The sequence below is a fragment of the Cucurbita pepo genome, chromosome 7 (assembly GCF_057944985.1).
Source record: "Cucurbita pepo subsp. pepo isolate OVF chromosome 7, ASM5794498v1, whole genome shotgun sequence".
Classification (NCBI taxonomy): domain Eukaryota; kingdom Viridiplantae; phylum Streptophyta; class Magnoliopsida; order Cucurbitales; family Cucurbitaceae; genus Cucurbita; species Cucurbita pepo.
This window is the reverse complement of record NC_141804.1, coordinates 9,548,089-9,571,846: the sequence shown is the minus strand read 5'-3', so window position 1 is coordinate 9,571,846 and position 23,758 is coordinate 9,548,089. Positions and strand designations below refer to the sequence as shown.

Below are 23,758 nucleotides of genomic sequence, written 5' to 3'. Positions count from 1 at the left end.
TTTCATTTTAACCCTTGGCGTTTTCGAGAACTAACCAAACCCACGTAAGTCTCGTCTCATTCATCGCTAGGGTCGAACCAAAAACATCAACATCAACATCAGCAATAAGCAATTCATTCTTATTCCTTCATGATTAGCAAAAAAAAGATGAAGTATTTGTAGTTCATCACTATGTTTTGGACCAAAACTTTCCTATTTCTTTGTGTAATATGTGCAACTTTTTGTATATCTATATCTATACACAGGTTAATTGAAGTAAAAGAATCTGACCTATTTTCATTATGCAGTGTGAGTAATTGAACCAGCTCTCTGCAGCTTTTCGAGTACGCTTGTAGCCTTCCTCTTTGCTCTCGAATTCCCGTTTCGGGAAAGTTTCGAGATCATACCATTTGCATTCTCGTCCTCCTGAATCTCCTTCAATTTGCTTCGATAAGTCGAGGAGATCGTGTCCAGTATCGATATGCAGTTTTCTTTCACGCCTTGGGACGTAGATTCCCTTATCACTCTCAACATACACGACACCGCGTTCAGCTTGCACATTATGCTGATAGCCTTCATATTGTTCGAAAGAAGCGCAAGTACTGAAACCAACTCGTCGACCAATACACCTTCGGTGATGTTTCGAAGAACCGAGACAACTACTCCGCTCGAAACTGCCTTCTCTTTGTTCGCGCTTGCGGTACAGAGAGTGAAAATTGCTGAAGCTGCATCTCTCATTACCACCGGATGGCCTTCGTCTAAAAGTCCAACCAGATGTTTGATGGCTCCCGCGTTACCAATGGCGATCTTATTCTCCTGATATAAAGATAGCGAGAAAATAGCTGCAGCTGCATTCGCCTTCGCCTCGCTACTTCCGTATTGTAAGGATTGGATCAGCAACGAGAGGACCAACTGGTTCTCGACGAGACGTTTCTTGTTATCGCCACTAAGTGAGATATTAAGAACAGTGGTAATCAAATCCTCTTGAAGATCAGGATGGAGATTAACGTGGTCTACCGAGATAGGATGCAATAGTCTCTCGATCGAATCCGGGAGCTTCGCGAAAAGGGATCGAAACTCATGGTTCCATTTCGCTATCTGTCTCAACTCCTTTGCAGCTAACTTTTGATCCGAAAGGGATGAAGACAACAACTGGTTAAGCAATTCATCCAAATGGGATTCAGTGGCATGTGCCACTGTTTCCTCATAAGTAAGCTTTGGAAGCTCCAATTTGTTATCTATGCACCATTTCAAAATCATCGACCGTAGACTACGATTCGGAGTAAGCGTCATGTCGTGAAGGACTTCGTTGGTCCGAGGACATGTATTGTGCCCTTTATTGAACCATTTATTGATGAAGGGCCTATCATATGTCTGCAATTCACAACCATGTTTCAAGAACAATAAGGACAATCACAAACATACTTACACTATCCACAGAGAAATCTTCTTATGAGTTGCATAATAGACATCAAGAAAGTAATATGACCAATGCATCGCATAATAATCGACACTCGAGCCACTTTTGACTGCACTTTCGAAGCTCACAACTTCTTTGTTCGACATTCAAGGATTCTATTGACATGGCTAAATTAAGAGCATAGCTCCGATACCATGTTAGGAATCATGACTCTCCACAATGGTATGATATTGTCCACTTAGAGCATAAGCTCTCGTGGCCTCGTACCAATGGGGGTGTATTCCTTACTTATAAACCCATGATCATTCCCTAAATTAGCCCGTGTAAGACTCACACCCAATAATCCTCAACAGTCCTCCCCTCGACTATAAGCCTCCCTTGAGGCTTATGGAGCTCTCGAACAAAGTACACCCTTTGTTCGACACTTTTAGTCACTTTTTGACTACATCTTTGAGGCTTACAACTTCGTTGTTCAACATTCGAGGATTCTATTGGCATAGCTAAGTTAAGGGCATGACTCTGATACCATGTTAAGAATCCCGACTCTCCACGATGGTATGATATTGTCCACTTAGAGCATAAGCTCTCGTGGCCTTGTACCAATGGAGATGTATTCCTTACTTATAAACCCATGATCATTTCCTAAATCAGCCAATGTGAGACTCACTCCCAACCATCATCAACAATCCTCCCCTCGAACAAAGTACACTATAAGCCTCCCCTGAGGCTTATGGAGCTCTCAAACAGCCTCCCCTTAATCGAGGCTCGACTCCTTTCTCTAGAGCCCTCGAACAAAGTGCATCCTTTGTTCAACACTTTTAGTCACTTTTTTACTACACCTTCGAGACTCACAACTTCTTTGTTCGACATTTGATGATTCTATTGACATGGCCAAGCTAAGGGCATGGCTTTGATACCATGTTAGGAATCACGACTCTCCATAATGGTATGATATTGTGCACTTTGAGCATAAGCTCTCATGGCTTTCCTTTGGGCTTACCCAAAAGGCATCGTATCGTACCAATGGAGATGATTTCTTACTTATCAACTCATCATGATCATTCCCTAAATTAGCCGGACTTCCTAGTAATACGAGCAATGAATCATGAACCATAATAGACATCAAGAAAGGAAAAGGGCAATGCCATTGGAGCAATGAACCATAATCAGAGGCCACAGAAATCATAGAAAACAAACGAAACAGAGCCCACAGAGACAAATACTTCATAGAAACACAATCTTAATCCACAAAAACTCCAAAAAAACAGATCAATCACAAGAAAAACGAAGAAAACAGAATCAAACCCAAAAGATTTCAAGAGAAACCCTCTAACCTGACCAGTTTTCAACAGAACAGGGTCTTCCATAAGCTCCCCAGAAATCGGGCACCGGAACTCATCCGGCATAACCAGAGCCTTACGGCCACTATCCCCACCAGATTCTACCGGAGCAGCAGCAGCAGCAGCAGCAGCGGCGGCGGCGGCGGCGGCGGCGGCCATTTTGGTGAGTTTCAAAGAATTCAATTTCTCGATAGCCTCATCAGCGATTGAGCATTCAAAATCATCTTGATCAACGATTCTTTGGAGCAACTCTTTGATATCTTTCTTGAGGAGTTCCAAGGACTCCTTGTCGGCCATAGCCGCCGGCGTGAACCGCAAATGCAGGAGGAATGAAACTAAAATCGAAGAAAATCGGAGGTGGGTTCTTTCAATCTTTCCTTATTTGGTCGATCGAATGAACCCCGTTTCGAAATTGCGATGAATCTTCCACATGGGGGGTTATGAAATTGGGTATATTCGGTTCTTGAAGTGATTCTGAAAACGGAAAAGCAAGGGGCAGTGGGCGAAAGAACAAAGAATTGGACGGAATTTGCGGTGAATGAGGGAAGGGGTCGACTCTCCTCCCCACTGGATTTTATTGGGTGCCACGTCTGCCAAAAATCATTTCTTTTGCCACGTCACCATTTTCTTTTTCTTTAATATTTATATTTATTTTCTTCATATATAATAAATATCTTAAAATTAAAATTTTAAAAAAACTAAATATATATATTTTAAAAATTATTATTCTTTCCCGTGGTTTGTTTAGAGCAATTTTTTTTTGTTGGACGTTCTTCCAAGAATTGAATTGGGTAAGTCGTTATATTATCAGAAGTAAAATAAATATATGAATTAATTAATTATTTTTTTTTTCGTATTATAATTATTTGATTGGATTTTGTTTGATATTATGTTTATTACTATTATCAATAATATAAATAAAAATACTATTATAAACCAATCGTAACTAAATATTAATAAATTATCGATATCGGTATAAATTAAAATTAATTATCTATTTAAAATTTAATAGAAAGGAGTACTACCAATTCGTTCGAGTGAATTCAATAATCGACACTTGTTGACATCCAAACCTTTATTCTCGAGCCTATTTGAAAGAAAACTCAAATACATATATATATATATTGTTGTTTAAGACGAAAAGTTATATACTATTTAAGTGGTTGTTGCTGCTTTTTTTGCTCCTATGCTATATAACACGGCTCTCTTTCCTGCTTTCAAATTTTTTTTTCCAAAACCTCTCTCTCGGTTTTCTAAAATCTCCTCTTGAAATCGAGACCCAAGGTTTATATTCACGTTGCCCCACCATAGGCAACGTGACTCGAACTAGGCTTGACTCACTCAGTGCTGAGAGTGAGTGCCTATCCGCTGTCTAAAAATCGTAATTGTGACGGTTGATATATATATATATATATATATATATATATATATATATATATATATATATATTTTAAAAATTTTGAAAAGGGTAATAGTGGAAGAAAGAAAGACACCGACCGTTGTGGTGAGACGCAGCTGGAAGTGGAAACTGAGGGATTTGCATGGAAACTTCTTCAACCAGCTTGTAATGCACCATGTAACCCGCGTCTTCAATTTTCATTTTCTTTTATTATTTTAATTCTCGTTTCTATACTACAATCTTACATGTTCGGGATTCATATCGAGATTTAGAATTCGAATTTGACTTTCGATAGTTTCGACGTTCAACATGATCGGGATACATATTTGTCTTGAACTACTTATGTGAGATCCTATATCGGTTGGAGAGAAGAACGAAACATTCCTTACAGAAGAAAGCCTTGAGAGGAAACTCGAGAGAGAAAGCCCAAAGAAGACAATATTTGCTAACGGTGGACTTGGGCTGTAAAAAGATGCTTTGTCTTCGCCCGATGTAAGAAATTTGAATTTTCTTAAACCTTTGTTGACCATAATTTCATACCTTCACGATCACGGTCTGATTTCACTTCATTTATATATTTCTCATTTACTTGAATGTTACCGTTGACCTTATTATCCTGTTTTGAATGTTTAGTCTAAACATATGTACCTAGCCGTGGAAAAGTATTTAAATTTTAAGATATTATCATTAAATACTTTTCCTATGACTTTCATTAGTTAATATTTCCCGTGCTTTAATGCAATTTGTTAAGGTGCAATCATTGATCAACGTTATGAATTTTTAGGTCTTAACGCTTTCGGCACTATCTTCTTCTAGTAAGATTAGCATTTTAATGTATTCATTTTAGGCGATGGTATTTTATTGTGGTGTTCATAGGTTGGGTCGAGTTGTGACATTTTTGGGACTCAATCTAACCTTTATCTAAAATTAACAAATATCAATGTCGATAGGACTGAATGGTTAAGGGGACAGACTTGAAATCGGTTGGTTTTGACCGTGCTATCAACGAGTTGATTTACTATCTAGATTCTTATTAGAAACGGCTAAAAAAAAATATTAATATTAAAATTTTAAGGCCCAACATAACTTAATTAGTTAAGATGGGCATATTTTCAACCAAGAGGTTAGACATTTGAATTTCTTTGTCGTATATCGTTTAATCAAATCATGTCATCATTTTATAAGTGTCGATATGTTCGAGTGGTTAAGGAGACAGACTCGAAATTTGTTAAGCTTTGCTTGCGTAGGTTTAAATCCTGCTATCGATGTTTTAAGATATTTTATCCGACTTAAATTTTGTCCAATGAACCTAAAACCCGAACCAAATCTACTCGATTCAACCCAAGTCCTATAGTTCAGGTGAGGTCGAGTTATCAAAAGGCTCTCTCCTCCCTTCTTTTTACTTGCTTGCGTAGGTTCATGCATATTCGACAAAGATCAAGAGGGATCTCATTGTGCATGGCTCAAGTTGTAACAAAGTTCCATCAAACATTCAACAAGCCAAAACAAAAGAATTTGTAGAGTTCGAATCAGACTAAAGACTAAAGGAGGATATGGTTCAGTCCGATACCTTTATTTTAAACCGAAGTTTCTTAAGAACTCATAATGCTTACGTTCATTGGAATTCTGTAAGGTACGTAGATGATACGATTCTCCTAAAATCTATGAACTCAAGAAGCAATTGAGTAACGAGTTTGAAATGAAAGATTCAGGTGCTTTGAACACAATCTTAGACATAGTAATTTGTTCGTCATATTGAATTCAGCTTTCAAATTCTAATCTCGAACCATAGCTAACTTCGATAATTAACGAAGAAAATGTCATAAATCAATAATAATAATCTTTCCCACTAAACAATCAACTAACTAGGCTCACCCACATCACATCAACACCAAGAACAAAATGAAAATTTCAGCTCAACACTTAGAAAAAAAAAAATAGCCAATATGATAAATCAAATCATGGACAGCTCCACTCCAATAAAGGTATATATAATTTTGGATAAGAACAGGCATGTGGCAACATCCAAACAGGAGGGTAACTGGAGGCATCAGGTCCTTGAGTCCATAGCCAAAATGGTGCTGAGGTTCATTGGGTGCATATACTCCTGAGTGCCTGTCAGGATTTGCTGCACAATGAGTCTATTGGCTCTCTCTGATGGATGGAATGGATCCCAAAATGCATAGAGGTCTCTGTTAGGGCACAAGTTGGAGGCTGGAGTGCATAGTCCTATCCCATTGTATGGCCCTTGCCCACAGCAAGCCACCTTTGAAGTTACAAACCCTATCATCGAAAACAAATTACGGGTTACGAAAATGATATTCTCGTCTCGCCTTGCAAGTTTGACCCGTGAATGATTTTTTAGCTCAAATTTAGCTTACATCGATTGGGGAAGAGAACGAAACACCCTTTATAAGAGTGTGGAAACCTTTTCCTGGTATACGCTTTTTAAAAACCTTGAGGGGAAACCCGAAAGGGAAAGCCCAAAGAGAACAATATTTGCTAGCGGTAGTGCTTGGACCGTTACAAATGGTATTAGAGCTAGACATTGGACGATGTGCCAGCAAGAAGTCTGAGCCCCGAAAGAGGTGGACACGAGGCTGTGTGCCAGCAAGAACACTGGATCCCGAAAGGGGGTGGATTTTGGTGTCCCACGTCGATTGGAGAAGGGAACGAGTGCCAACAAGGACTCTGGACCCTGAAGGGGAGTGGATTGTGAGATTCTACATCGGTTGAAGAGGAGAACGAACATCCTTTATAAGAGTGTGGAAACCTCTCCCTAGCATACACGTTTTAAAAACTTTGAGGGGAAACACGAAAGGGAAAGATATTTTGAGGGGAAGCCCAAAAGGGAAAACTCAAATGGGACAATATCCGCTAATAAGTGATCTGAACCTTGGAGCGAGCCTCCCATTGAGGCAAGTGAAGTTGGTGAACCTTATGATGGGCAACTATCTCTTGCGGTTTAGAGGACTCAGCTCTTAGTACCTTTGATTTCGAGGCGGACCCTTTCACTCTACTTTATTATATACGCTCAACGAAAATCATGTTTTTTTTATGCATCTAGGACATAGATTCTATACGAAACACAACAATAAGCTCAACTCACCAATAGGGTTCGATTTATTGACGGTTATTCTATATAATATCTCGAATTTAGAACCTAATTCTATCAATTCAACGTTTAAAGATCAAAACATGTCGTTTAGATAGCAATATAATCGACTCAAGGGCTAGGTTATAAACACACGCTAAGTTCATAAACCGAAACGAAAGTGAAACGAAGAACAAGAGAGGGAGAGAGTTGGTATACCATAGGCTTGAGGGTTGGAGACAAAATCCATGTGCATCATTTGAGTATTGACAGCAATAAAGACCTCTGACCCAATTTCAGCGTTGAGTGAGTTGATAATTTGAACCAGCTGTGGATTGAACAGGCCTGCTGCTCGTTGCAGCTCCACTGAGCACTCACCATTTCTGCTCCTCATAGCCAACTCCGCCGGCACACACCCTAGGGGCCCGGTTCCCGTCACCAACACCCGTCGGGCTCCCAACTCGTATAGCCTCTGCATACTCATTTAAAATAGATTAGGGTTGATGTAACAGCTCAAGCTCACTGCTCGAGTTTTTAAAACTTGTCTGTTAGGGAGAGGTTTCCACACCCTTATAGAATGTTTCGTTCCCCTCTCCAACCAATGTAGAATCTCACTGTTGAGGTCGGGATGTAGAATGCAATATGAGTTTTAATGACCTATGTTCTTGAATTTTAAAGAGTGTACAATAGATTTTTAACTCTCAGATACTTTTTATGGATTAGAAAACGATTAGACACGATTAGATACAACATAGAGACCCATTATGCGCTTTTTCAAGTCAAGATCTATTAAACACGACTATAACAGTTTAACGATCTAAACCCGTTAGTCTTTAAACATTAAAACATTCTATTTTAATCTAAAGTTTTCAAATTTCATATTTGAGCATCTAAATTTAAGAAATAGAATTATTCATTCTACTTTTGTGTCTAGCTAGACTACTAGCTTGTAACATAAATGACATAAAGAATGTATCATGTTAGCAACAAAGACTAGTCAACTATATAATTAACCCTAGGACAACTGGCTAAGACATTGTATATCTGTCTTAAAGTTTCAATCTCGCATCCTACGTGGTCGAAAAAAAAGTTCAATTTATTTTTAATACGAGCGAAAATTTGAATTTTCAACGTTAAAAAACCTATCAACACTGATTATTCTCATATGGGTAGAAAAGTCGAGAGAAGAGAAAAAAAAAAAAAACTTCAAAGAACGAAAAAATTTAGTCAACATAAACAACCATATACATTGACCAAAAGATCAAAGATAGCGTAACAGCCCAACCTCACCGCTAACAGATAGTCTGTTTGGGCCATTACGTATCCCTATTAGTCTCACGGTTTTAAAAACGTTTAGTAAGGAAAGGTTTCCACACCATTATAAGAAATATTTTGTTCCTCTCTTCAACTAATGTGAGATCTCACAATCCACACCCTTGGGTGCTCAGGGTTCTCGTTTCCACGTCCTTATAAGGAATGTTTCATTCCCCTCTCCAACCGATGTATGATCTCGCAATCCACCCTTTTGAGGCTCAGGGTTCTCGTTTCCACACCCTTATAAGAAATATTTCGTTCTCCTCTCCAACCGATGCGAGATCTCACAATCCACACCCTTGGGGGTTCAGGGTTCTCGTTTCCACATCGTTATAAGAAATGTTTTGTTCCCCTCTCCAACCGATGTGAGATCTCACAAACCACCCCTTGAGAGCTTAGGGTTCTCGTTTCCACACCCTTATAAGAAATGTTTTGTTCCCCTCTCCAACCAATATGACATCTCACAATCCACCCCCTCAAAGGCTCAGGGTCCTCGTTTCCACACCTTTATAAAGAATGTTCCATTTTTCTCTCGACCTGACGTGGGATCTCACAATGTTTCAAATCTCCACCCGACAAAAATCGTTCAACCAAACCATTGGTTCTTTTCTTGACAAAACTTTAAAAGCATTTATGAGTTGAGGGTTGTCCATAATTTGATGTCCACAAATCAGGTAAAGACATTAATGGAAAAGCCATAAAAACAACTTGGAGTATTAATTCGAGACACCAACCAAGCAAGTCGTACAATTTGCATCTGTTCTTCATAACTTGGAGTATTAATGCTATCACCAAACTTACCCATTAATTTTTTTGGTTAAAATTTCATTATTTTATGTAAAGTTTGAAACTTTATTAGTTAAAATTCATAAATAAGAGAGAGAAGTTAGAGGTTTTACCGCTAAGATTTTGCGATACTCAGAGATGATATAGACAACATAATCAGGAAGAGCAAACTGGCGTGAACGAGCTGACATTGGCACCAAATAATAGTTGTTTACAAAGTCATTGCCTCCCAATGTTATGAGAATCAATGCGCCATTAACAAGCCTCCTTGCTTCCTCTTCTCCTATTAGTGCGCTCACTCTTGCCTGGTATTGCCTGAAATACTCCAATTGTTGCGTGATTCTTATTATGTTCAACTGCACAAACAAACACGACATCAATCTCGAGGTTCTTTGGGTCGGTTATCGACCGTTTTGAATGTTGGTTGCTTTGTTATATCTCTCGAAACGTGTTTGGTGTTAGGCTAATCGTGACACTAATTGTTGAAATCAATGAAGTTTAGGCTAAAAATTGTGAGACACATTTCTTTATAAAGATTTGTAAATATCTTCCTAAAAGACACATTTTAAAATTTTTGATAGAAAGGATAAAGAGGACAATATGTGCTAGTGGTGGACTTGTGCGGTTACAAATGATATCAAAGCGAGACTAGGCCATATGTTAGCGACGAGGCTAATCCCCGAAGGGGGTGGATTGAGGGGTTCCACATCTATTGGAGAAGGGAACGAGTGCCAGAGAGAACCCTGGACTCCGAAGAGGGGTGGATTGTGAAGTTCCACAACGGTTGAGGAGGAGAACGAAGCATTCTTTATAAGGGCGTGGAAGACTCTCTCTAACAAACACGTTGTAGACAATATCTGTTAGCAATGTCTCTCCCTAACAGGCACGTTTTAAAAACGTGTAAGGGAAACTCGAAAGGAAAAACCCAAAAAAGACAATATTTGTTAGCAATGAGACTCTCCTAACAAACTCGTTCAAAAAACCTTGAAAGGAAACTCGAAAGGGAAAACCCAAAAAGACAATATCTATTAGTAGTGACTCTCCCTAACAGACACGTTTTAAAAACCTCGAAGAGAAACTTGAAACGGAAAATCCAAAGAGGAAAATATCTGCTAACAGTAGATTTTGAAGTGTTACAGAAATCAATCGTTGAAATCTAGTGGTCCTTTACAGACTATTTTGAATGTAGGTTGAATTATTGGTCAAAAACGTCTTTGTTGTTAGGCTAATCGTGACACAAATCGTTAAAATCAATAAAGTTTAGGCTCAAAATATTGAACTTACAAACTGAATTCCAGTGTCATTGAGGATTCCAATGCCAGCAGAAGCAAAATTGGCACCAACCAGAAGGTTTTGACCCCTAAGTTGAGGGCTCAAATAAGGCAAAGTAGATTGAGACCCAATGGCTTGACCTATAAACACAAACACATTAAATAACCATTCATTTTGACTTCATTCCAAAAAAAACAGCAAAGGAAAAACAACTAACTGATGAGATCAGGTATGTTGTAGCCATTGGAGAAACGTCCGGTGGGTCGACGAGTCGGGTAGTCGATACCATACGGGTAGTTATCGGCTCGTGCCGTGGTGAGCAAGTAGTCATTGTTTCCGTTGTCGACCAAAGAGTCACCGAACACGAAAAAAGCTCTAGCTTGTGCTTGACAAACCAAGCTACCAATAAGCAACAAAATGAGACCTAAAGTTGAAGGACTCTCCATTGGGGAATCAAAGAAAGAGCTTAAAAAATGAAGCTTGCAATGTGCTTTGTGGAATAGTGGGAATGGCTCTTTATTTATAGGGATTTGGTAATACATTCAATATCTTGCTTTGCTGTAATATTAATGGTCTGTTTCTAAGCTGCCATAGAATGGGTGGAGGTTGGATTCGGACCACCCGAGTAATATTGCATTGCACGTGAAGCTTTTTACGTATTATTCTAAATTTTCGACATGGTCATGTTACCTACTTGTCTCGAAATAGTTCTGAGAATAAAGCTGTAACACCTAAGTCCACCGATAGTACGTATTGTCCTCTTTGGACTTTTCTTTTAGGGTTTTCTCTCGAAGTTTTTAAAACGTGTCTGTTAGGGAGAGGTTTCCCCTTCTTACCCTGAAAAAACAGGGGCACCCACACCCTTGTAAAAAAAAATGTTTCGTTCCCCTCTCTAACTGATGTGGGATCTCACAATCCACCTCCTTCGAACCTCAACATCCTCGTTAACACTTGTTCCCCCTCTCTAATCGATGTGGGATCTCACAATTCACCCCTTCGGCGCCCAGTGTCCTCGCTGGCACTCGCTCCTCTCTCCAATTAGTCCGGATCTCACAATCCACCCCCTTTCAGGGTCCAGCGCCCTTGTTGGTACACCGACTCGTGTCCACCCCCTTTGGGACGAAGGGACCCAGTGACCTTGCTGGCACTCACTCCTCTCTCCAATTAGTGCGGGATCTCACAATCCACCCCCCTTAGGGGTCCAGCATCTTTGTTGGTACATCGCCTCGTGTCCACCTCCTTCTGGGCTCAGCCTCCTTGCTGGCAAATCGCCCGGTGTCTAGCTCCGATACCATTTGCAACGGTCGAATTCCACCGCTAGCAGATATTGTTCTCTTTGGGTTTTCTCTTTCAAACTCTCCCTCAAGGTTTTTAAAACGCATCTATGAGGGAGAGATTTCCATACCCTTACAAAGAATGCTTCGTCCCCTCTTCAACTGATGTGGGATCTCACAGAAGCATATTCCTAAAGACCAACACGAGTTTTTTCAGTATAATTTGTCTTCACTCACATATTTCACGATTACTCAAAGCTAAGCTTATTTAACCTTGGGGTCTACTAATTGAACAATCGAGAACGAAAGTACATCTTGTTCATATAAATAGTAATTATCAATTTTTATAAACATTTCTTTAACTATTATACCCTCAAAATCACTCTCATTCAGAAGTAATCTCATTTCATTCATGTATCTCTCATTTTATCAAATCCATTCTCAATTTCTTTTAGATTTTTTCTTTAAAATTCTAATTTTATCTTCTTTCCAATTCATGTATTTTTTCATTAAATTATTTCCCAAAATGTTTCATTAAACAAATAATGACTTTCCATTTTAGGAAGTAAAGAACACAAAACATAACAAACATGTTTTTAGTTTGTCTTTAATAAATTAAAATAAAATTGTATATTATATGAAATGAGGTAAAAAAAAAAAAAAAAAACTTTTTGTTTCCATTACTCATATATAATTTTAGAAATATTTAAAATAAATATATGTTTTTCAAAGAGATTAAAATTTTAAAATAAAATTAGTTGGTAAGAGAATTAATTATTCATATGTATTTTATTACCCTACCAACTTAAGAAGGCTCTTAAATACAAAAGTAAATAGAGAGAAATATTTTACATAAACCATATATATGTATCTCGTCACGCTATCGGATTATATGATACTTCCCTTTTGGACTTTCTCTCAAGGCTTTTAAAACGCGTCAGCTAAAACACACCCGTATAAAGGGTCCCCAACTAATGTGGAATTCTCACAATCCACCCTCCTTCGGGGCCCAACATCCTCGCTAGCACTTATTCCTTTCTCCAATCGATGTGGGACCCCACCAAATCCCCCCCCCCCCCTTCGGAGTCCAGCGTCCTTACTGACACACCGTCTCGTGTCTACCCCTTCGGGGAACAACCTCCTCTTCGACCCAAGTCTACGCTGGCAGATATTGTCCTCTTTGAGCTTTCCCTTTCGGGCTTCCCCTCAAGATTTTAAAACGCGTCTACTAATGAAAAATTTCCACACCCTTATAAAGGGTGTTTCGTTCTCCTCCCTAACCAATGTGGGATTCTCGTATAGAGGATCCTTACAGTCGACTACACGAGTCAAATTACTCGAAAAAGAAAATCGAGCAACTACTCTTTGCAAATAATTCCCTAAAAATGAAAGTTTAAAAGAAAATTATTGTGCCATAATAAAGATTTTCTCTTATGGATCCAATAATTTCTTCATTTTTTAGATTATATCATAAATTCATTGTTAACTACCAAATTTCTTCTTCTTTTTTCTTGGTCCTTTTTAGAGATGAAAGGCAAAGGAGATAAGATTGTCCATTGATGAAAGCCAGCAATTACAGCTTGAAAGAGATGGAGAAAAAAAAGTGTTAAGTGACATGTGATTGCATTGAATTTGGTAGCTAGGGTTTAGGGGAGCTCTATTATTATGGGACGCCCCATTTCAACCATTCCTACCTATAAACTTTTTATGCTCGATTAATTTAGTAATGTTGTTCGTGTTTGGAGTATATTTTTTCTATTTAGTCCCTAATCTTTTAACATTTTTCAAGTCAGACCCTTATTCGTGAGCGAATAATAAAACACGAGCTTAAGTTTGAGGGTATTTTTTAGACTTTTCTATACGTTTAAGGGTATTTTTTTTGACAAACTACAAAGTTTATGGGTATAGCGTAATACTTATTTAGTAGAAATTTAGAGGAGAAAAAACGGTCCTCTAAGAGAGGAAATTTCTAGTTCTATCTGTAAATTTCTCAAAAATTGACATTCTTTGATGATCAAGGCGGAAGTTGATGGGCATGTGACACCCAAGCAAAGAGATACATAAATGAACCAGACCACATTCAAATGAGCGCGATCCGATGAGTAGTCATCGTTGATTTGTGTAGGTTGTCATGAAGGAGTAGTCATTGTTGCAATCGTTAGCTCCTCAAGCAATTGAGAGTGAGGAGGAGAAATTGTTGGAGGAAACGTTCGTTCAATGCAAAGTTGCACACGTGATTGCATTGCAGGTTGAACGACCGAAGATATGCAAGCATTGTTAAGAAAAGCTAAAAAAAATTTAAAGCTATCTTCCTGTTCAGTGGCTTAATCATATGAACTCGAAAGTTAAGCGTACTTGACTTTAGGTGACCTCCTTAAAATTTGTCTAGAAAATATGTAAGGACAAAATATGCTTGAAAGACCGATGAAGGTTTATGAGGTCAACACTCACTCTTAGAAATAATTTAAGAGTGAGGTGCGTCGGGATTGCAAGGTCTTGACCTGTTATTCTCATTCGATCATTCGATGCCATCAATGTTATAATAAAATCATAATTATATTAGATGAAATAATGAATGAAATGCAACATGAAAAAGCATACAATTATAAAATTTAAGAAAATGAAATGAAGTATTTTAGTGAATAAATATGAGCAATAGTCTTATCTTTAATTATTATTTTGAAAAAGACCTTAGAGTAAACATGAAATTAAAATTTGGACCAAATTTTTAATCTTCTTTTTCTCTTTTCATGTCTTTATCTTACGATATTCGGGTGATTAGTTGTCTGATATTGTTAGGAATTACATTTAATGATCACCGTTAAGAGCTTTTATTTTGAGGCTATATAAAGTTATATATGTTATGTTTGTGTTTTTCTTTAGCTAAGAGCTAAGTTTCTTTGCAATTCTACGTAGTTTAGATTGCATGTTTAGAATCATTTAAGCTTGACATGATCGACCTTACTTGTGAAGTGATTCGAATCTCAATCAAGTGTTCTTCCCTTGAGATATTCGATCAACGAGATCATTCAAATTTTACTTTTCCTTGGAGGGCTAAGCGTTCTTACTTTTTCCTTTAGCCAATGACAAAGTTTCTTTACAATTCTATATAGTTTAGATTGTATGTTTAAAATCATTAAAGTTAGACATGATCGATCTTGCTTTTAGAGTATTCGAATCTCAAACAAGTGTTCTTGACGTGAGATATTTGATCAACGAGGTAATTTGAATCTTACTTTCCTTGCAGTGATTCTTTATCATTTGATATTAGAGCTTTTCCTGGAATTGATTTCTTATCACAATCTCTATCGACAAGTGTTCGGTGCCTTTGAATAGTTTCTCCACATCTAATCTTGCTCATATTTCTATATCTATTTTCTTTGATTTTGTTCATATTTAAATTTAATGTGCAGATTTCACGAGCAAGCTTTTTCTTCCCCATAAACAAGACTAACTATTGTTGTCAAAATTCAGACAGGGATAGCACATGACCTTCACACGATAACAACGATCACATTCGTTGAAATGGGAAGAACATGGTTTGTAAAAGAAAGAACAAAATTTATATACGGGTGTGGTACTTTTCACACTAGCTGGGATGCTTTTAAGTTATCACCAAGAATTTGAGTGTAATAAGGTTTAGGTACCTTCGATCGGTTTAAAATATGTATTTATGAGAACCCATTTTCAATATTTTTACGCTTCCCCTACAAATTAGGTTAAAGATGAATCAAACGGGATTGAACTAGAATACCCCAGTCTGGGGCATGCATGACGTGTACCCTCGTGAGAGACTGGTCGTAGGGTTGGCCCCAAATTGCATATCTTCCTCTTATGTGGTTTGATCCTTTCGTGTCAACATGAATTCGTCCCTGAATGAGCTGTTTCCTATTCGTTTCGCCTATCACTTTCTTTATAACTTAGGCTTGTCGTCTTCTTCGAATGTTACTCGTAGTAATTTCGAGTTCCCTTTCGGCTTATTTTGCCCTAGAATCTCGATACTCATTATATCAACAACAAAATAAAGGAAAGAGAAACATTATTGTTTTATGATTTGATGAAGTGAGTTCCTCAACTTTCTTTAACCTCTTTCAAACTTTGCCTCAACTAGTTGTTTATATTAAAGATGAGGGGAACAAATTAACAAGTATGATTTTTAATGCCATGTGAATATCATAAATGAATTTATTGCTCCTTTTTTCTTTTAATTTTGTCTTACTAAAATGCAATTTTCAAAACCCTAAACTAATTTATTTGTTTCGTTTTCGGGTTTTCCACGTTACCCATTCTGAGAGTATAAATTATCCTCAAGAACTAGCATGTTTTCTCGAACCACTTCTGAGAGTATAGATTATCCTTAAAAACCAACATAAATTTTTTCAACATGTTTTGTCCTCACTCACATGTTACTCTTAGGATGTTTTTTTTAACATGTCTTGTCTTCACTTGCATGCTTTCTAAGAAAATTCTTAGAAGGATGTCTAACGTAGAATTACTCCGAGCTAAGTATGCTTAATTTTTTAGTTGCTATAATTGAGTGTGAGATCTCACATCGGTTGAAGAGGGGAACGAAGCATTTTTTATAAGGGTGTGGAAATCTCTCTCTAATAGATGCGTTTTAAAACTGTGAGGCTGACGGCGATACGTAACGAGTCAAAACGGACAATATTTGCTAGCGGTGGACTTGGGCGGCTACATTGAGCCACCAAAAAAGAATAGGTATCTTGTTGGTATAGGTATCACTATGATATCATTTGTAACATCTCATGCCCGAGATTTGGATTTGGAATTCGGATTTGGCACCCGGTGGCCCCAACATTCTTATACAACGTGATTTTGTTACTTACTTGACCTAAACCACTCTTAAGAAGTGAAGCAAATCCCCACATACTAACACGGGTTTTTTTTAATATGTTTTACCTCACTCACATGCTTTTTAAGAAAAATTCATAGGACGTCACCTAAGAGAGAACTACTCCAATTCAAACACGCTTAACTTTGGAGCTTCTATGATTGAGTCACTGAAAAGTTACCGAGTATAGATTTTCATCATAAACCACTAAATTTGTAACGACTCAAGCCCACCTCTAGCAGATATTGTCCTCTTTGCACTTTCTCTTTCGAGCTTCCACTCAAGATTTTTAAAACGCGTTTGCTAGGGAGAAATTTCAACACCCTTACAAAGAATGTTCAATTCTCCTCCTCAACCGACGTACGATCTCACAAAATTAACTTTAATATAAAATATATTTTTAAAGATAGAAAAACTGAAAACTAAATGATTTACCGATTATCAATTTGGTCCCTAAAATTATGAAAATTTTAGAATTTAACCATTTTAGATTTAAACGTTAGAGTTACTCGAGTTTGATACTTTAGAAACTACAAGGACTAAATTGATATATTTCAAAATTACAGGGACTAAATTGAAAACTTTTCAATTTAGAAAAGTTTTTGATGCACTTTTGTATAGTAATAACTTCAAGAACAACTTCACGTCCCAATCATTCAACTGTGTTTATGTTAATAGCAAAAGCTGTAAGGAAGTTTGATTGAATGAACCCAACCAACAGTTTAATGCAAAATAATAATATTGCATCCACGTCCCTATTGACCCTACAAATTAAATAATTTCCCAATAATAATGCCCCACAATTTCTCATATTTACTTTACTCCTACCTTTTCCGGCTCTTTATTCTCTCAACTGAATCAGTACTAATATATTATTTGCCTTCAAAAATTGTCATTCTATTGTGTTATTTGCCTCCAAAACTTTGTTTGAACATCGTTTTGTATTTATTTCTCTTCTTTAATTACACCAATTCTTTGGGCGTTGAGATGGGTTTCTTTGGTTAGCTCGAGAGAACGGAAAACGTTAATGTAGGTCAAAGAAGGTATCGAATCGTGACGTTTTAAGTTTTAGTTGTAAAAGAAACTTGGCTCGTAATAAAAGAACGAAAGAAACTGTTTCGTAGCTTTGAATGTAATGACCTAAATTGATGTTGTTGTAAAGTTGACGACAAACGTTTAATAGGATTTAACTGAGTTTGTTGTTTGATGGATAGACACTACTAGAAAAGACAATTTTTAAAAGATGCTCTGGTACCATTTGTAACGGTTTAGGTCCACCACTCGTTTCTTTCTTCAATCAATGTGGTACCCCACCAAATCTACCTCCTTTGGGGCCCAGCATCCTTAATAGCACACCACCTCGTGTCTACCCCTTTTGGGGAACAACCTCATTGTTGGCACATCGCTGGTGTCTGGTTCTGATACCATTTGCTATGTGTCTGGTTCTGATACCATTTGCTACAGCCCAGGCCCACCGTTAGCAGATATTGTCTTTTTTGGGCTTTCCCTTTCAGGTTCTCCCTCGAGATTTTTAAAACACGTCTACTAGGGAGAGGTCTCTACACCCTTATAAAGGGTGTTTCGTTCTCCTCCCCAACCGATGTAGGATCTCACAATAAATTCTCTTACATCTACATGTGGTAGCCAATCATTATAGCGTCTAACTTACAAAATTCCAACCAATTGCCTCGAGAAAAATACAAAATGACACTCACTTTACATCTCGTAACAACACTAGAAAAATCTTTATATAGACATTACAATACTAATGCTCGTACGTGAATTAAGATGATTCATGTACCAATACGAGAGATGAACCAAATGAATCCAATAGATTCTGAAGTGAGGAATGTACCAAAAATATTCATGAATCAAACCAAATCTTCGTGTCTCAAACGTGCCAGTCTTTTTCTTCCCAAAACAAAATATTGAACATGGACAGAGTTCTTCTTCCTTAGTTTTTTTGTGTAGAACTCTCGGTCAGATTCTACTTCCAATCGCTCGATTGAACGGATCTAGACTTCTTTCTTCTTGCTCCGCTCAAACCCTAACTCCTCTTTCTCTTAGTTATTTCTCATTTTCTTGTTTGTTTTTTTTTTCTCTCTTCTACACAAATGGTCACCAAGGGTACCTCAAGACCCCTAATTTAGAAAATTGGGCAAAATGACTATTTTACCCCTTAGTTGACTTTGACCGACATTTTTTTTTTCTTAAGTTCCTAATATTATTCTAATAAGTTTTTTCTTCAACATCTTATATTCCGTCTCTAAGATTCTCAATAAAATCTCGAAATTTTGAACCTAAAAAGGGGCTTCATGTGGCGAAAACCCAACACCAATTAATAAGTGGATATAGGAAGGGAAGCCCAAGAATGAACTCAAACCAAAATGAAGCTTCAAGCCCATAATTGTTGGAGGGTAAAATTTGGGCCCCCAAATTCAATCTTATACAAGAACAATACCCGTACGATTCACGTTTAGCTAGTTGAGTTATGATCAAATTGACATATATTATGTTATTTCTCTATGTCTCCTACGAGTCTACGACATAATCACGTACTTATTTTAAACTGTTGCTGAGAGTGAAGAATATGCCGATAAATTACCACGAGTTTTTTCACGATACTTCGTTCTCCCTCGTATGCTTCTTAGAAAAAATTTAGGAAGTCACTGAACACGTCAAGCAAACTTAATTTTTAAGTTTTTATGATTAAATCATTGAAAAAGATTCTATACATTATTGATATAGGTAGTAATCATCAATTCTTTTAAGTTTTTTGGTTTAACCTTAATTTCATACTATCAATGTAACAGGACACCACTAGTAGAAATTGTCCGTTTTGACCTGTTACGTATCACCATCAGCCTCATGGTTTTAAAACGGACCTACTAGGGAGAGGTTTCCACACCCTTATAAGGAATGTTTCGTTCCTATTTCCAACCAACGTGGGATCTCACAATCAAGATTACACTCAAAGCTCATTCATGTAACCCTCCTTTACTCGGACGTCATAGTGACAATGTATAACAGTATCGTTATTTATGTAACTTACAATCAGAAACAAAATCTCGACTTAGTAATTTCATTCCAACTCAAAAATCCACTGTTACATAAACCCTAACGAGCCCATAGTTCTAAGCTTTTGATATCAGTTTTTCACATCAGTCTATGAATCCAATAACTTTTACGTTCTAAACTTCCAACTTCTCGATCTCGATTCCTTTAACACGAGCCTCATAAAGTCAAATATACCCTTTTCATAGCATAACACAATGAATTGAAAAAACCCCATTAAATTAAAATTTCTAGAGAGAGAAGAAGGATTACCCTATCCTTAGGAAATGGATATGGTGTCTACATGGCAAAACCCAATTGGTTGAAAACCCAAGAACCAAATCCCATGAAGAATTATTATGTGGCCATCATTATTCAATTGGTTTATCATATTGAACGTTCAAACCTCATCTTCAAGCCATTAACACTCAACCTTCCATTCACTTCACCAAACCAAGAGAGCCCATGGCTGCCTCTAACCTTTCATGCATTGCTTCTGGTGTGATTATTCCATCTTCACCCACCATTTCTTCCTCTTCTAGGCCATCTTCTGTGGCTTTCTTCCCCAAGAATTCCATCTCGATTTCGAGATCATGTCGATTGGTTGTCCGGGCCGCCGCCGATGAGGCCGCTGCCCCTCCCCCTGCTGCCGCTGCCACCGCTGACGCCCCCGCCGAAGCGCCCAAGCCTAAGCCGGCCCCAATTGGCCCCAAGAGAGGTACCAAGGTGGGTGAAATCGATCGATCAGATTTGAATCTTTAATCTTTTGAGTAATTCTAGTAGCTCAAATTTTGTCATGGATTTGAACAGGTGAAGATTTTAAGGAAAGAATCCTACTGGTACAAGGATGTTGGATCTGTTGTCACAGTTGACCAGGTTGGACCCTTACAATTTACTTAATTTTATGATTTTTTTTTTAATTTTTAATTTCATTATGTTTATTCATATTAGAGTGGCTAAGGTTTATGAGGATCTATGTCTTGTTAAGTGGTTAAGGATGTTTTGTTTTGAAATGGGTTCTTGCTCATGTTAATAACGACCGTTTAGTTGCTGTTAGGTGATTGATGACCATTTTGTTTTTAGTTTTCGAGAAAATCGTACTTATTTTCTTATAAATTTTTAGAACGCTAAGCTATTGAGCTTGATTTCTCGAAAATCTAGCGTTTCTTCTAACCATCTTTCAAAAACTTCTTCGTTTTGCAATTCACGTTTTAAACTGAAATTTGTTGGATGATGAAAGTCCCACATCAGCTAATTTAGGTAATGATCATCGGTTTATAAACAAAGAATATTCTTTCCATTCGAATGAGGCCTTTTGGGGAAATCCAAAGCAAAGCCATGAGAGCTTACGCTCAAAGTGGACAATATCATACCATTGTGGAGAGTCGCCAATAGATTGGCAAATCCTCGAAGGTCGAACAAAGGACTCCAAAAAGAAAAAGGAGTCAAGCCTCTCTTTAGTAAAAAATGACTAAGACTCCAAAGCACCAAAGCAGAGCCACGAGAGCCTATGCTCAAAGTGGACAATATCATACCATTATGGAGAGTCATGTTCCTCTAACTAAATTTACTAATCATTAATTCAGTGGTCGAGATTTTCCCGACGACAAATGAGTTGTAGAACGTTCGTATAGATTGATTAACGATTAATGTGTGAATGATATTTTGCAGGACCCGAACACTCGATATCCAGTTGTGGTTAGATTTAACAAAGTAAATTATGCAAGTGTATCAACAAACAACTATGCACTTGATGAGATTGAAGAAGTTGCTTAAGCTTTTCTATGTGGTTTTGTATTTTTTAGTTAAATGTTTGTATAATACTTCCATTTCAATCTATTTCTCCTCTCTCCATGAGTGTGTGTTTAGTAATTCTTCCCATAATCTCTCTTTCATTAATATATTTGAAAAGGATCGATAACGTGATTCGATGATATTTAGATTCTGAGCTCGATATGGACACTTATTATGCAAAGGTATATGGGGTCATGGTAGTCGTGTATTCCACGTAGCATACATGACTACCATAACCTTATACAAACCTAAGAATTTGTCTAATCTGGCGTTCGAGTGTTCTAGTAGTAAAGTCACTTACCTTGGTTATGAATTCTCGAAAAAGAAATAATCTATCTACTCGTAATAAAGAGATATTTCACTCGATCTAAGAAAGGTAATAAACCAAAAAAGAATATAATTTACATACATGAAAATCACAGGACATTAACGAAGCAATCGATATAATGCGTTAGATCCACTTTTTAGCAGACGAAAATTTAAATAGAAATGTTCATTTATCTGGGCTTCTCTTGAATGGGTTAGGAATGAGAGAGGAAGTGGAGATATTTTTTTTTGTTAGCTAAATAGGGTCGGGAAAAGATCTCTTTGACCTCTTTGGGCTTTTCGGCGAGGTTTCTACGCCCTTATAAACAATGTTTTGTTTTCCTCCCCCAACTGATGTGGGATCTCACAATCCACTCCCCTTTGCGGCCTAGTGTTCTCGCTGACACTCGTTCCCTTCTCCAATTGATGTGGAATCCCTGAATCCACCCCCCTTTAGGCTCAACATCCTTACTGGCACATTGCCTCGTGTCCACCCTCTTTGGGGCTTAGTCTTCTCGCTGACACACCGCTCTATGTCTGGCTTTGATACCATTTGTAACGACTCAAGCCCACCGCTAGCAGATATTGTCCTATTTGGCTTTCTTTTTCAGCGTCTGTTAGGGGGAGATTTACACACCCTTATAAAAAATGCTTTGTTCTCTTCTCTAACCAATATGGGATCTCATATTCCCACTCTCTACAAATTCTCCGCACGTAATCCCTGCGAAAATAAATGGAGAATTTTGCAAAGATGGAAATCTAAATAGGAGATGGGAACGGGATCCCTAATTCTTCCTCTTCATGTATGTAAGGACCATGCTCAAAATTAAGATCAAATTCAGAATTCGAATTCGGTATCTGATGGCCCTAACATTCCCGTGCATCCCTTGTGACATGGTCACTTTACCTACTTATTGCTTCTTAAGATTGAAAGACATGTCCCACAGACCAACACGAGTCTTTCAAGCATGTTTTATCCTCACTCACATACATCCTAGGAAAATTCCTAGGAGGTCACCCAACATAGAATCGTTCTAAGTAAAGCACGTTTAATCATGAAGTTCATATGATTGAGTCATTGAAAAATAAGATATACCTTGATATAGATAGTAACTTTCAATTCTTTTAAGTTTTTTTAGTCATCCTATCCTCAGGATGACTCTAGCCTTAGTTCATTCATGTACTCCTCCTTTACTCGAGAGTCACAATGTAAAATAATTATAACCTGTGTCACTTTTTTAATCATGCTTTTATGGCATACGTGTGATTAGTATAAAAAAATCATTATGAACGAAATGTTTTATAAGAAAACGAGAAATTCGAAATCAAACTAACAATTATACAATAGAAGGATCGTAGGTACATGGTGTAGTTGGTTGGAGGAACAATATGTAACATCGTCAAAGTGGCTATGTCTCCCTGTTCCATGCCCCTAAGGTTTGAATCACGTTGCTCACGTGAAAGATACTAACATTTGTTGCCTGGAGCCGTGATTTTAGGTTACGGTGATGGTTAGGTCATCTCCTCGATGATTCTCTTAAGCTCGTAGGTAGCTGGGATGAGCTGTGTGATTCTCGTTCGGTCGAAGAAATTAAAGGAATTTGACGATAGATACCCTAACCTGCTATATTCGTCACGTATTCTACTATTTTACGAGTTATCGCACATCACTTTTTCGTATTCGTTTTATTAAAAAGAATTGATCGTAACAAAACGTTCGAGAGTTATTTGAAAAATAAAAAAAAAAGGAAAAAAAAAAAAAGAAAAGAAAAGAAAAGACATTTCCATTTTTGTATTGTCTTTGTGTTTGATTTTGATGGGCACAAAACATAGAAATTAAAAGTTAAATTAAAACAAAAAAAAAATTTGTATTT

The 23,758-nt window shown here is 37.4% G+C and overlaps 3 protein-coding genes across 3 annotated transcripts; 1 reads left to right on the top strand and 2 right to left on the bottom strand.

The window, feature by feature from the left end:
- Window positions 1–98: 98 nt before the first annotated feature.
- LOC111799007 (U-box domain-containing protein 9) lies at window positions 99–3,273 on the bottom strand. Its single transcript, XM_023682382.2, has 2 exons — window positions 2,734–3,273; window positions 99–1,353 (listed from the first exon to the last, which is right to left on the bottom strand). Exons 1-2 carry the CDS (start codon window positions 3,034–3,036, stop codon window positions 280–282), a joined length of 1,377 nt encoding a protein of 458 aa, XP_023538150.2. The 5' UTR covers window positions 3,037–3,273; the 3' UTR covers window positions 99–279.
- Window positions 3,274–5,943: 2,670 nt separating this feature from the next.
- Window positions 5,944–11,111, bottom strand: LOC111798061 (GDSL esterase/lipase At5g33370). The gene is made up of 5 exons (XM_023681015.2): window positions 10,822–11,111; window positions 10,617–10,744; window positions 9,446–9,688; window positions 7,452–7,704; window positions 5,944–6,421 (listed from the first exon to the last, which is right to left on the bottom strand). The coding sequence occupies exons 1-5, from the start codon at window positions 11,048–11,050 to the stop codon at window positions 6,189–6,191; spliced, it is 1,086 nt and encodes a 361-aa protein (XP_023536783.1). The 5' UTR covers window positions 11,051–11,111; the 3' UTR covers window positions 5,944–6,188.
- A 9,063-nt stretch (window positions 11,112–20,174) lies between these two features.
- Window positions 20,175–21,656, top strand: LOC111798080 (photosystem I reaction center subunit IV, chloroplastic). Its single transcript, XM_023681036.2, has 3 exons — window positions 20,175–20,510; window positions 20,595–20,660; window positions 21,456–21,656. Exons 1-3 carry the CDS (start codon window positions 20,250–20,252, stop codon window positions 21,558–21,560), a joined length of 432 nt encoding a protein of 143 aa, XP_023536804.1. The 5' UTR covers window positions 20,175–20,249; the 3' UTR covers window positions 21,561–21,656.
- The last annotated feature ends 2,102 nt before the right edge of the window (window positions 21,657–23,758 follow it).